Source organism: Sinohyriopsis cumingii, chromosome 7 (assembly GCF_028554795.1).
Source record: "Sinohyriopsis cumingii isolate HCF-2022 chromosome 7, ASM2855479v2, whole genome shotgun sequence".
NCBI classification, from domain to species: Eukaryota; Metazoa; Mollusca; class Bivalvia; order Unionida; family Unionidae; genus Sinohyriopsis; species Sinohyriopsis cumingii.
Window position 1 is genome coordinate 111,249,151 of NC_142967.1, and position 13,326 is coordinate 111,262,476.

General features: G+C 35.2%; 1 protein-coding gene across 4 annotated transcripts in view; it reads right to left on the bottom strand.

Annotated features, from left to right (window-relative positions):
- The window catches only part of LOC149795930 (uncharacterized), a 150,062-nt gene that overhangs the window by 74,067 nt on the left and 62,669 nt on the right, over positions 1-13,326 (bottom strand). For all 4 annotated transcript variants that reach the window (XM_089965853.1, XM_089965854.1, XM_089965855.1 and 1 more), the window contains exon 2: positions 10,137-10,496. In XM_089965853.1, coding sequence (XP_089821979.1) covers positions 10,137-10,314 — 178 coding nt within the window. In that variant the 5' untranslated portion in view covers positions 10,315-10,496. The remainder of the gene's footprint in view (positions 1-10,136; positions 10,497-13,326) is intronic.

Below are 13,326 nucleotides of genomic sequence, written 5' to 3' on the forward strand. Positions count from 1 at the left end.
GCGTCATAGGAATAAAATTGATAATCACGTACCGATTCATCCTTAAGGACAGGTGCTTCCATGTCAAATGCTGTGTCAGATACGCGCATGAACATTTTATTATAATTATTTTCGTCCAACTCGTTGATTACCGCGTTCGGAAAATTCCATCTCAGGAAGTTCCACCTCAGGAAATTCCACTTCCTGATATTAAACTTGAGATATTATTTCCCGATTCACTGAGTCCTTGATCTGCTAATGCCGCTAGTTTTTGATTCGCAGCTTGATTTATTATTTTACTGACGTCAGCGGGCATAATATCAGTACTTGGCAATTTTACTGGTGGTTGTCGTTTTCATCTTATTAATCATGCTGGTCTATCTTTGATCGCCGAGAACGCCTTACCAGCAACATTAACAATTGCACCAGGAGCTTTTTCACGAACAATATCAATAGCTTTCATCGATAATTGTTTGCAATAGGCACTGCTTTTGGGGCTAGCCTTGTAAATAATCCCTGAATAACATCACCAAGTCCATCTCCGTAAATAACTCTATAGATTGGTAATCGTGAGTTTACCGCTCTGACCGATACGGATTTATGATGACTATTGTGTATGATCATCCTATTTTATTTACCATTTATTTAATCGCGGCGACTAATCATCAACGAGCTCATCAATAAGTTCTCGGTAAACGCCAATATCCATGATACCGCCTTGAAATAATCTTCGACAATTATCAGATATTTCATTAACAATTTCTGTTGAGTTATTTCCGGCACATTTTCCCCCTATGAGAACTTCTAACTGCGACACATCATTGAGGATATTATCAAGACATAAACCAGATCCTGTTTTAGGTTCATCTTGAGGTGTGCCAGGTGAATAACTTCGAAATCCACGTGGTGAATCTGTTGGTGTAAATGTCATCACTGGCGCAGAAATTATTTTACGTTGTAAAGGTGCAGGAAGCTGATATGAAGGTTCCTGCACCGGTGGAGAAAATTGATATGAAAATTCCTGCTACGGTGGAGGAAGTTCGTGCTGGGAGAGTTGTTCTTGTTCCAGTCTCTCTCTATGAAGTCTTTTTACTTCTTCATAAATACTTTTGAATTCTGGACCTCTAGCTTGTTTTTTGTTTCTATATATGCGATACATCCATCTAATAAGATCATCATTACTCATTTTTTTACGACTGGGTTTTAAAATATTAGATTTCTTAAATATACCAAATAACATTATTTCGATAATTTTTTCTGTTTTAGTAGTATTTCTAATATCTTCAACAAACCCTTCATTAAATCTTGCAATTAGTTCTGCGTTTTCTCCTACTGGTTCGGGTTCAGATGCCGGCGACTTCAGTACGAAGTTTTCCAATATCTTCACCAATGGGTGGAGGTTGAGCTGCAGCTATATCAGTTGGAAGATCTCGTAAAATCCTTTTTGTTTGTTTGGTTCTTTTTGCTATTTTTTTAGTTTGTGCCGAAGTTTGTTCTAATACTGGAAAAATACCCTTTTTCCTCTTCTCATCTTCCTCCACAATATCTCCCAATATAGTTTTTTCAACAGCCGCTGAAGCATTTTCAGTAGATGTAGTGACGGGTTTAAATAATTTTTTAGTGTCCTCTTCGTACTCAACTTGTGCTTCTTGCTGCGCTTGTAGATTTTTTCTGAATGAATCTCTAACAGAAAGAAATTTTTTTATTGCTTCTAATCGTTCTCGAGATATCCTTGCAGTATGAGATTCCGGATGTACCATTATAATATAATGATTTAATTATAGCAGCAGAGGGGCGATGACCTCAAGTTGGTTCAAATCTCACGAGTTTTCTAATTAACGAAGTTCTTAAGCAAATGTTCAGCTCGAAATAAGCCTTATTTCAGGTTTTGGACGCTTCTAAAGTCGGTCTGTTTGCCCCCTCTGCTGCTAAAACAGAACCAGATTGATCTAACTTCATAATTAAAACTATATACAGCTGCTATTTTAAAACTTAAATCTCGATGTTCACAGACATAATTTTGTCAAAAACAATTTCATGCTGAAGGCTTCCTGTTTTGCCATATTAGCCGCCATAATGAGAACTTCACATTTTTTTCCCAGCTGCATGTGACCATAAAGCCTATCTTCCACTGCTCGCAAATCAATATCCTTCTGGAATAATTTGCATTTTGCAAAGCTCTATGAGAAAGATCACACAATCCTAACTTTATAATCTTTTTTGTCTAGCCACCGAAGTTGGAATCAGCAGCCAGCCATTTTAAAGTGTAAAAATAATTCAAATTTAAACTGCTGCTACATCCGGGCTTCATACAATTGGAAATTCAAAATGTACGACTGCACAGCGGCCAGTTATGGAAATTTCTGTTCTGGCACAAACTTAGCTAGATATAGTTTGTTTTCATTTTTTTCATTTTCATTTATTTAAATCAGTAAAAATAAAACTATTTATTGATTCCTTTTGGTTTCAAGAAAATCCAGGCTTTTCAACATCCACAGAGAATATTTTGAATTTTTAAGGTGTTTTCAAGGCCTTGATTTGCAAATTCATTTTTCAAGGCTTTTCAAGGTCCCTTACGGACCCTGTTTATGGTGTCCAAACAAATATGGTATTCATAAATACTGACAATACTGAACTCCCTTTTAAATATAACTGCACAAGAAAATGACACTTATTCTTTTAATGGAGCTTTTTTGAAGTTGTATTATACAAATGAGCATCTAACTGTTCTGGGCAACACTGCAACAGATTACAGAAAACCATGACAAGTATGAAAGACATGGTGCTGCTAATCCTTTCCATGATGTGTTGCCATTCAGGTATCAGTAAACAATGATAAACAATAAGCTGGTCATTTGTATAATCGCAAGCTGTGTTTACAGAGAGTAAGTCACTGATCTGCTTGACAGTGTTTTTAATGCTAAAGGCGTATTGAACAGTCTGTGGTACTTTAACTAAATATAATAGTTGACATGGACCAATAACAATGCTTATTAGCAAACAGGGATAATTACAGACGTGGGATAGCCTGGTGGCATCCAACAATCTGCTTGAATACAACAGTGGATATGGAGAGTTAAACTGTGACTTTAGCAAATGTCCAAATCAAGTACAATAATTTCAATGCAAAATTTTCAGCTGATAGATGCTGAAATGTATTTTTCATTTTTTTTTAATTACAACTTTTAAAGTCTGAATTATGGTGTCTACATCATTACTGTTATATCCAGAAGTACATTATAGCAAGTCATGTTATAATGGTGGAGAAAGGACTAATCATAATTACACTAATTATTAATAAATTATTATCATTATCTAAATGATTATATCGTATCACAATATCTATTAATAAGTAGCTCAAGTTGGCCTGAAAATCCTCACCCATGCCAAGAAATATGGGTAAGTGAGATGCTCTCCTTAGAAATTTATTCAGCAGTAGTCCACTAGCCCAAGGCTATCAAATTTTCTGTTGCACTAGAAGTTTTCATGATGATCATAGTCTGATGGCTAGTAAAGTTTCAGTTGTCAGCATTTTTTAAAAATATTACAAGTATAGGTAATTTTTGAAAATCTGAATGATTTGATTCCTCTCAGAGCTAACTGTGCAAATCCCTAAGATTCAGTTGCTTCCATTGTTAGTTAGAACATTAGAATTTGACTTACATTTTAAAAATGAGGCTCTATAAATCTTTACTGATTTTGTTAACTACACAAGATAAAGTTGTATGTCAAAGATTGTTAGTCTGAGGTAATTGCAAAGTATCTAAAATATGTACGAAAGGTTAGAAGAAACGCAGATTAAAGAATTTAAAACCAGATTTATTTTTGTCAAACCTCTACTATAGTGAAATGATCAAAAGTCATATAATAATTAACCAACACATCTTTAGAGTGTTGGAAATCATGGAGACACAATTCTGCACAAAGATCATGTTGTTTGTATATCTGTTGTGAAATCTTCACAATGCCAATACAGTGTCAATGAGAGATCTGCACACCTTGCTTTCACTGTAGCATGAAAGACACAGCAGAAAAGGAAGGTCTTTACATTATGGTTAAGTAAGACCTGTATTGATTCTAATGCAATGTCACAGCAGATATGCAGAAATTCCCCTCAGCAGATATGCAGAAATTCCCCTAAGGTGGAAAGCCCCATATCGCATAAGGATTAGTTGGGATTACAGGAAAGGGGTGGATATTGATCTATTCCCCTTCTCTAGTCTGAGCCCAGTGCTGGGGGTAGGGGGCAGGGGAGTACACAGTCTGTAACCTATCCCCATACCATGAGGCCAATGAGTGATAATCAGAAAATACTTATTCCTCAACTGATTCAGGAAGGTGCACTGCTGATCATTCCCATCCAATGGACACAACAAGCTTCCTTTATAATGTTGAGAACGGTTCACCATCTTCTGTGTGGAAGAGGGTAACAAGCATCCCTGGATGTGAGATGTGCAGTGCACTGCCTCCCAAATGGGAGGGAGCAATATATTTGTGTGGTTCTCCAGATGCAGCAACGTGCTTGTGCTGTGCTCCACCTCCCTACCAGAAGTATCAGGCCAGTGTGCTGCTCCACCTAACAGAAGGGAGCAGCATGCTTGCATCATGTGGGCCACCTCCTTAATGGAAGGGAGCAACACACTTGTGTGATGGTCCAACTGCCAAATGGGAGGGATCAGTTGCCTACATGGGTCACAAGGTGAGTGGTACATCACCTCCCTCTTGGGAGGGAGCAATACACTGCCCTGAACATGAGTGTTCAACATCTCCCTTTCAGGAAAACAACCAAGTCTTCAAATGTTCACTTCCTCCTCTGGAGGGCCCTCACATGCCACCGAAGCTGGACCCATAAAGCCCTGGGACCTTTGGGTGATCTGCTGAGCTGAAGACCTAAGCCTCTCACAGAATGTTTTTTTGGTTTATTTTTTTACTTCCACCTTGGGGAGTCTGTGAGAAAAACCTGAAAATTCCAATTACAAATGGGAGCAAACATTTTGTTTTCTCCATCACCCATAGGCATGGCTGGGATCAGCTTGATTCCAGGTTATAGAAGGCCATAATTTGCAATGTGCACAACAACTTTTTGCATTTTGTACATTTAGCAATAGATGCAGTATGGGCGAGTATCCCAAAGGCCCTTCTTGTGCCACTGCCCTATAGTGTTCTGACATTATTTAGATTTTAAAAAGAAATTTTAATGGTCTTTGTCCTTTTGTTTCTCACTGCAACCTTTTACTGACGAAAAATAGAAAGATGAAGTAACAGTTTATTTTTTAGTCTCTCTTCTTGCAAGAGTTTGAAATTATTAATATACATGTTGTCAGAAACAATGATGATAACAAAATTCTTTTGAGAGAGTGAGAGAGGAAGACACAACCGCTCAGTGCCCTTTAATGTCAGGCAAGTTGTGCTGCTGCTATTCCTTAACACTAACCTAGTTGTCTCCCTCTCGTATTAGGTATTTACTACATCTTGTAGGTAATTATGCCAATGGACAAGAAGATAACTGCTGCCTTCACTAAAGAATCATTCTTTGCTAAGTGTTTTGTATTTATGCTAATCCTGATGCATGAGTGATTTTGAGCCTCTCTCGCAGTATACAATTGCTATAAGGAAAACGACTGGGGAAATACATATATATACAGCGACGCAATGAAGAAAATCTCTCTCTCTCTCTACATTATATATATATATATATATATTACACTTTTAAATGTACAAAAACTCCGGTCTCGTCACTATTTAGAAAATAATAACTAGACTGATTCAGAAGAACTATCGAAACACTTAATTTCTATACAGCTGTAGCAGGATCATATATTTTATAATTTTATATATTCATGTTTTAATTAGGCAGAAGTAGATATATTATTTTATGTAGTTGATGTTTATTAATGAGTGAAATAAAGTCATCAGTTGCTATTATTGTGTTATTCTCATTTTACATATATTTAGCCACTTAGGTAACATTGAACCAGGATTACTGGTTCAGTTTTATTCACTGAGCAATGCAGCTACCCTGATTACTGTTCATGCTGGGTTGTTCTATTGTATTACAAGTGGTAAACAACTTTCTGAATGGTTAGTTTGGTACTTGTCTATATAAACGACATAGGATGAACAGCATATTAGTGGTATTCAGTCCAATGGAGCTTCTGAAGGGTGGTGGTCATGGCATTGCATTAAAGTACCTGATGATTCTTGTGCTTGCAAGAAAATGTGAATTGGCGTTTGTCCCATATCATAAGGGTGTATGTAACAAAGCAGGAGAAATGTATCAGTCTCCACTTATCAACCTCATTGCACAATAAACCCAATAATGAACAAATACTGGACTTGTATCGTCTGTTCAGTGAGGAGAAGGCAAGTGCTGTAACACAACTATTATACCGTACACCTTTTTTTCTTTTTTTTTTTGGTACATAAATAAACAATGCAGATTTTAAAAAATGTAACACAAATTAAAACATAAAATGGTCATTCCCAACATTAACATGATAAAAACAATGTAGCACAACATATAACACATAAAATACATCAGATTGATCCTTAGTCAAGATTAAAAAAACTGTAGCGACCATGATATAGAAACCAGCTGCAAGACCTGTTGTCTGAGGAAGGAAGTATATGTCATAAAAAAATATACCGGCATGGAAAACAAAGGAACTAGCTTCAGAGACCTTGTGAGTACGACACACCATAAATTAAATAATGCAAATAGCAAAGAGCAACTCCTGAAAAACAATAATAAATACTTCGTTTCTTCCAAATTGGTTTTGATTTGTTACAGAAAAACAAAAACTTATACTATGTGGGATACAGAAACTCCTTAAAGCCTTTAGACATTTTTGGATGGTCTGGTGAGGGTAGGGGAACTTCAAAGGCTGACAGCTTAACATTATAAGCTAAAGATTGGACAAGTGCCCACAAATAAAACAGTATACAGTTCACCGTTCATAAAATAACTTTGATAAACCATCCAGCTACTGTAGAACGTGATCTGTGGATTATATATTGGTATGACTAAAATATGCAATGAAAAAATGGAATGCAACGGAAAAAAGGAAAGCAGTGGATATAGAATAAGCAATAAAAGTTATTTTTGTTTGTTTTTAATTTTTTACATTGACAGTTCATAAATAATTAACTTAAATACAATACTAATTTCATCTTTCAGTTTAATTGTAATAAGGTTTTTGCTTTTATATGTTTGTGTTATTAATGTTGTTGATTGGCCTAGGAATTGTGTTCACTATTGTATTGTTAAAATATTATCTTCTATATCTTTAAAAAAGAATTTCAATTGCATGTATATGCATAAGTTATACAAATACCCTTTGATATATGATTATATCCATTGTTCTTAAGAATTATCTTTTAATTACTTTATCGTGCATTTATTTAAGTCATTTAATTGGGAAGTTTGCCCATGGTGAGAACTGTAATTTCTTTCCTTTCATTTTGTTTTACAATCAGTGAATGTTGACCAGTTAAGCAATATCAACTGGATATGCTTCTAGTGTAACCTCCATACAATAAAGTGATAGGAGAGAAAGAGCAGATAATGAGGTTACTGAAAGGGGCATTAAGTCCACACATCATGGCATCCTAGACAAAGATGACAGATCTGGACATGCCCCAAGCCAGATGCCTGAGTAGATTGCATCATACCAGCAGTTCTCCACTGTGTGGGAGGATGTATTCACATGAATAGACAATGGTTTCTTGGCACACAAAAAAACTACACAACAGCATTGGGTAATGTATTTCTGCTAGTAAAATGCAGTTTGCAGCTAACTAATTGTTGCTTTTCCATGTATAGGAATTGAGTGCAAGCTAATCAGTATGCAAAAATTAATCATGGTTACTCAGTTAGCTGCTGTATTTCTTTTTTTGTATTGGTACGGTAACACTGCCATATACTTAAAACATTTTTAAATTTCTCAAAACAGCATACCACATTTACCATATGTCTGGAAGCCATATTTATTGGGACACCATAAATTAATTTTAGAAGTAATTCTTTGTGCACCATATGTTCTGAGACACATTGGGTTATTTTAGTTATAAGTTGTGGGACACATCTGTAATCATTCGAAAATTACAAGTCGGATAAATATAGTCCAACTTAAATATTATTTTACAAAATATAAATCTGTGTACTTTGAGATGAAACTCTTTATTCCACTGCAGTAGCATCTCATCAACACAACCCTTCTCCTGTACATGTACAATCCATTCTTTCGGTACATGCATATTTTTTTGGGCTTTCTCATACAGTGAAAAATTGTTATAGGTAACACATCACCTGTGGCGTAAAATGCAATGGATAAAGTCAGACTTTTTCAAATCTACACCAGTCTTACTAATTCCCATGCTTTTGACATCTTATTGTCAGTCCATCCAGGAATGTGATCAAAGTACAATAGAATTTCATCCATGTTAATGATCACAGTGTCAGCGAAATCATCTACTTCTCTTCTGGCCTTCACAAATTCATCACATAATTTGATTTTCTCTGAGTCTTCTGGGCGACGCTTGGTCATCAATGTCTGTGCAGGAAGCACTATATTGTGTCACTTTAAAAATTGTTCCACTGTTTTAATTTATTTTTAAAATTTCCATGAGTACCAGTGAAAAGGAACCAAAGTTAGCTTCCATATCTCTGCTATCTTTGTATATTAAAATAAAAAATAACAAATTGGCACACTTAAAAGAATCCATAGTCAGCTTGCATTGCAATAAAATAACCTTTGTACCGATATCCTTTAAAAAGAGAGAAAAAAAAACGCTTCAGAGTGTCCAAAATTTCGAAGTAGGCTTCAGATGTTGGCTTGCTTTGTAATAAAAATAACCCATCTCTGATGTCCTGTCAGTAGGTTCAAAGAAGGAGTTTACTGCTTGCTGCCAGTTGTGTTTATTCACCACCTGGGCTTCTATGTGCCTGACATATGTGGCTACAATTAATACAAAGGAGCATTGATGTATGCAGGTAAATAGTAATGATACTTTAACCCATGCTAGCAAAAAGATTGTCACTTACACTCAAGTGAATGTGTTTTCAAATAATAATTTTTTATTTGTGACATACTATCATACAGTAGACCTGGATATAATTCAATCTTGATTATTTTGCACCTAACACTGTGTCATGCATGAATGACAGTTGCCTTCAAGATATCGACTGACTATTTCCCTCTTGTATGTGATTTTGTCAGATCCAGTTTTTAGCCAGATAACATATTCAAACCTCTAAGCACAACCACACACACTTGGTTTCTGAATGTTCCCGTCAATGAACAATGTGGCACGTCTTATCGGACATAAGCGATACACGCTGCATATCAAAGCCTACAATAAATATACAGATTTCATGAATATTTTATTCTTTAATGCTCATGTTGAAGAAAAGGAATAAATGATAACCATACAAGGTTAGTTTCTTTCTTGTTATCAAATAAGTGTTTTATTTATATATTATATTTTATTGCAACGTGCAGTAGGGGGAGCACAAATACAATACAAATTCATTTCAATTCTTAAGTCTTGGAACATATGACCTAGGTGAAAAAGTTTCACCATGATTTCTGGGACAGGAAAAAAAAAATATTTTATCATGTCCCAACATATATGGTAAATACGGAAGATAAGCAACACATTAAGCTTTAATCTGTGTGTAAAAATTCACATCCAACAATCTGATTCTGCACTCAGGTCTGAGACTGACACCTTCTTAGCCAAATGAAACAATGTAAACCATTCATGCCCTACCTACACTAACAGCATTTAGTACTGAATCAATATGATAGCATGGTATGACAGCATGTCACTTTGACCAAACAGATGTCCTGTCTTAAAATTTTATATGGATTTTCAGCACGTATGCCTCAAAATGGATGGAATATCTTCCAGAATGAATATACTTAATGCCTTATCACACAGCAATAAAAGAACTGAACACAACATTTATTAAATTATCTGCAGCTTAGGTTTCTTCAGACATACACGCGCAGCTGAACAGAGAATGGAAGCTGTGAAATTATAACATGCTATTTTCTTAAACATAAAACTGGAGGTGTCTATCAAACATACTGAGATGGTTACTATATTAACATGAATACATTCATTCCTTAAACTGAAAATTCTTCATTCCTTACCTGAAATACGTATGACGAACTCGGCTTTTACAGGATCTGGTGTTGGATCTAGAAATGTGCAGGACCATGTTACATTGTTGTCGACCTTCTGTAATGGATTAATTGTCAAATTGTACATGTCACGCTCTGCGTCACATGTGTAAGTTATCCGACCTGGATCAAAGGAACTATTAACCATGGTAAACACTTTACATTCTGGTCTATTAGTGCTTGGTCTTAATGTAAGAATATCCGAATTAGAACCATTATACCAATAGATAGCTGTTTCATTTCCCTTGCCAATGTATCGACATCTGAGGGTCAGTGAAGAACCAAGTGATGCTGAGTTTGGACCAGGAGAAATTTCAGCATTCCTGCACACTGAAAATATAAAACAGTACATTGACTGGACTAAAGGCAATTTGAATATTAATTACAGCGAAGCCTTCTATTTATTTTTTTCAAGTAATTGCCTTAAACTGAAAACCATAAGTCTGTATCAACAGTAAAACGAAATGAAAAATGGCGTTAAACCCTACAACAACATCTCACCTCTGTGTGGGTTACTTAGCACAAGACCATCAAGAGCCATATTTTATGTTACAGGGTTCCACAGAAGTTGCTGTAGTGTCCGATTCTAAGACCTATAAAATGTTCTCTGCAAATTGTTGCAAATCCTTTGGTTCCTATCTATTTCCATCCCCTGCATACTAATTAAAATTCTGAGTATCAGCAAGCCTAATGCTGGAATATTCTTTGTTGTAGTGGATTTAACATCATTTTTCACCCATGATAGGCTATTTAAATGGCAGCCAGTGTAACAGGTGGCTGAAGAAGAACCCAGGAAAACCCCACTTATAATGAACCAATGTCTCATGAAAAGCCACTGGCAAGCACTCTCACATACTCATGTTGCCCAAATCCCGAGACTCAAACCCATGGAGACAGAGGTGAGATGGCAGTGATTGGGAAAGGCAAGCACTTTAGACCACTTGGCCACCCAGGGCCCAACAATGTATATACGGTGCTATGAATACAACCTTTATATCCACTTGTAAAAACTTTTATGCAATTAATGTGTATAGTGATGTTTGTATTGTTTTGTTCCCGAGTTTTTCTTACTGTAACAATTACAGTATTAATTCCTGCATTTATACATGGACATGTTTTCAGTGCATAGCAGAGAGTTTTTCAATAATTAGGTTCAGGTAATGGGTGCCTGAAGTCTTCACCACTTGAACTAATACCTAAGCATTGGCATATAACAGCATCTTTTTGATGTTTGGAGAAGCTTACTGAAAGTTGCGCCAGTTCTTTAGAACTTGCACATTTATGTTGCTAACTTGGTGGTACCAAAAGCATGTCCAGACGATATGATCAGTTTTTTTATGATGATTTTCAACAACATTTGTTTATCACACTCTCATTCTCATTGACTCCACAGTAAAGTGATCAAACCTGCTGGTGTTTTAGCGGCCACCAAATGATGGCCAAATGATGTTGACTGATGAAACTTTAGCTAGCAAAGATTCATCTGCATTTGGAAATTATTTTAAGACCTGGCTGCCATTTTTGTATCATTACCCATGGCAATTATTCATACACCATCCTCATATCACTCACTGATTTGTTTTATTGCTAGGCTGCGAATTTGTGGATCTTCTAAGTAAAATAATTGCAATACACATGTAATTCAATGTGAATTATAATAATTAATTGTACTGCCATGTCAGTAACAAGATAACCATGAAATTCAAAGTTAATCAAAGATGTTTACATGGCCAAGTGATAAATATGGCTGCCTCCTGATAATGACGACTCCACTTGAAATCCAGGAAGGAGCGAATTATTATTTTGTTAATGAGCTATTTTACTTCGAATTGGGAATGAGAATTATGTAACTGTTTACATTTTCTGTGTGAATAATCACAAAACACAGTAGAATATAAATAGTAAACCACAGACACTGTGCTGGATACAGTAACAATCTGCTACTTCAGCACCTGGACATTTTGCTAGCCAATACATTAAAATACTGAGTTTTCCACTCACTTAATGAATTATATCTGACATTTCAAGCAAATATCCTTTATGTAATAGATGAACTCTATGGCCTTATAATAAGTAACAGAAAAGAGTGAAAACAAACAAGTTTCTAAAATTCAACAAATAATTTCCCCAGAAATAAAAGTGAAAATTTAAAACGAATTTGCAGCATGTTGAATTATGTCCCTATTAGTCCTAAAAGTTCTATTACAAGTCCAAATGTTTAGAGTTCCACATGAATTCCATTGGTGTTCCAAAAAAATTCCAATACTGAATGTGCTGATGTGCCTGTAGTCTTTAATGTGCTAATGTGCCAATGACCTGGAATGTGGTGATGTGTTAAAGGTCTTCTACCACAATATCATCCAAAATGTCCTTAAATGAATTCCCAAAATAATGATTTATTCCAAGAATTAGTAAAGAGCACTTTATAATTCCAACGAATAATTTAAGTAAATAAAAACACCCAAGCTAGAAACTGAACACAACAATAAGGTTGGTTTCACTTTGGATGTTAAGGTCAGAATGAATGATTTTGGAGTAAAAACATTATTATATAAAGCTAAGGCACAATAATAAAGCCAGGATGTAGGTCAATTTCCTTTATAAAGCATTTCATGTAGCTTGTCAACAAAATCAGGAATTTCCAAGTAAAAATCTAAAGTCCTTCACTCCAATAAAAGTAAACATGTTTACCTCCAATAATAATGATCTGAATATTTAATACATAATAATAGGGAGATTTTATCTATGTATTATGCTGTTTATAAAAGAAATGTCACTAGTCAACAAAACCATTAACTTGAGTATTGACAAAGGTTACTTATAAAATACATATATAACATATAATCATGAGAAAAGTCATGAAACAGTACAATTTCAACATACACAAAAATGGACACTTTGTTCTCAATCTTGTTTTTACACACCGAAGAACCTTAAAGGTCAGTGGTCATTCAGAGTAAATAGTCTCCATTAAGTATTTTGATGCTTAGTTGTGTATGTAGATTTTATCTTTCCAAAGTGGATTTAAAATTTTTGTGATAACAAAATACCAAAAAACAAGAAACCATAAAAAAAATGCTGATGTAAGTTTATCTTGTATTAAGAGTATTTTGAATTTCTATGCTCTATTGATCAAAACTTCATTGTTTGTGCCTGTAAT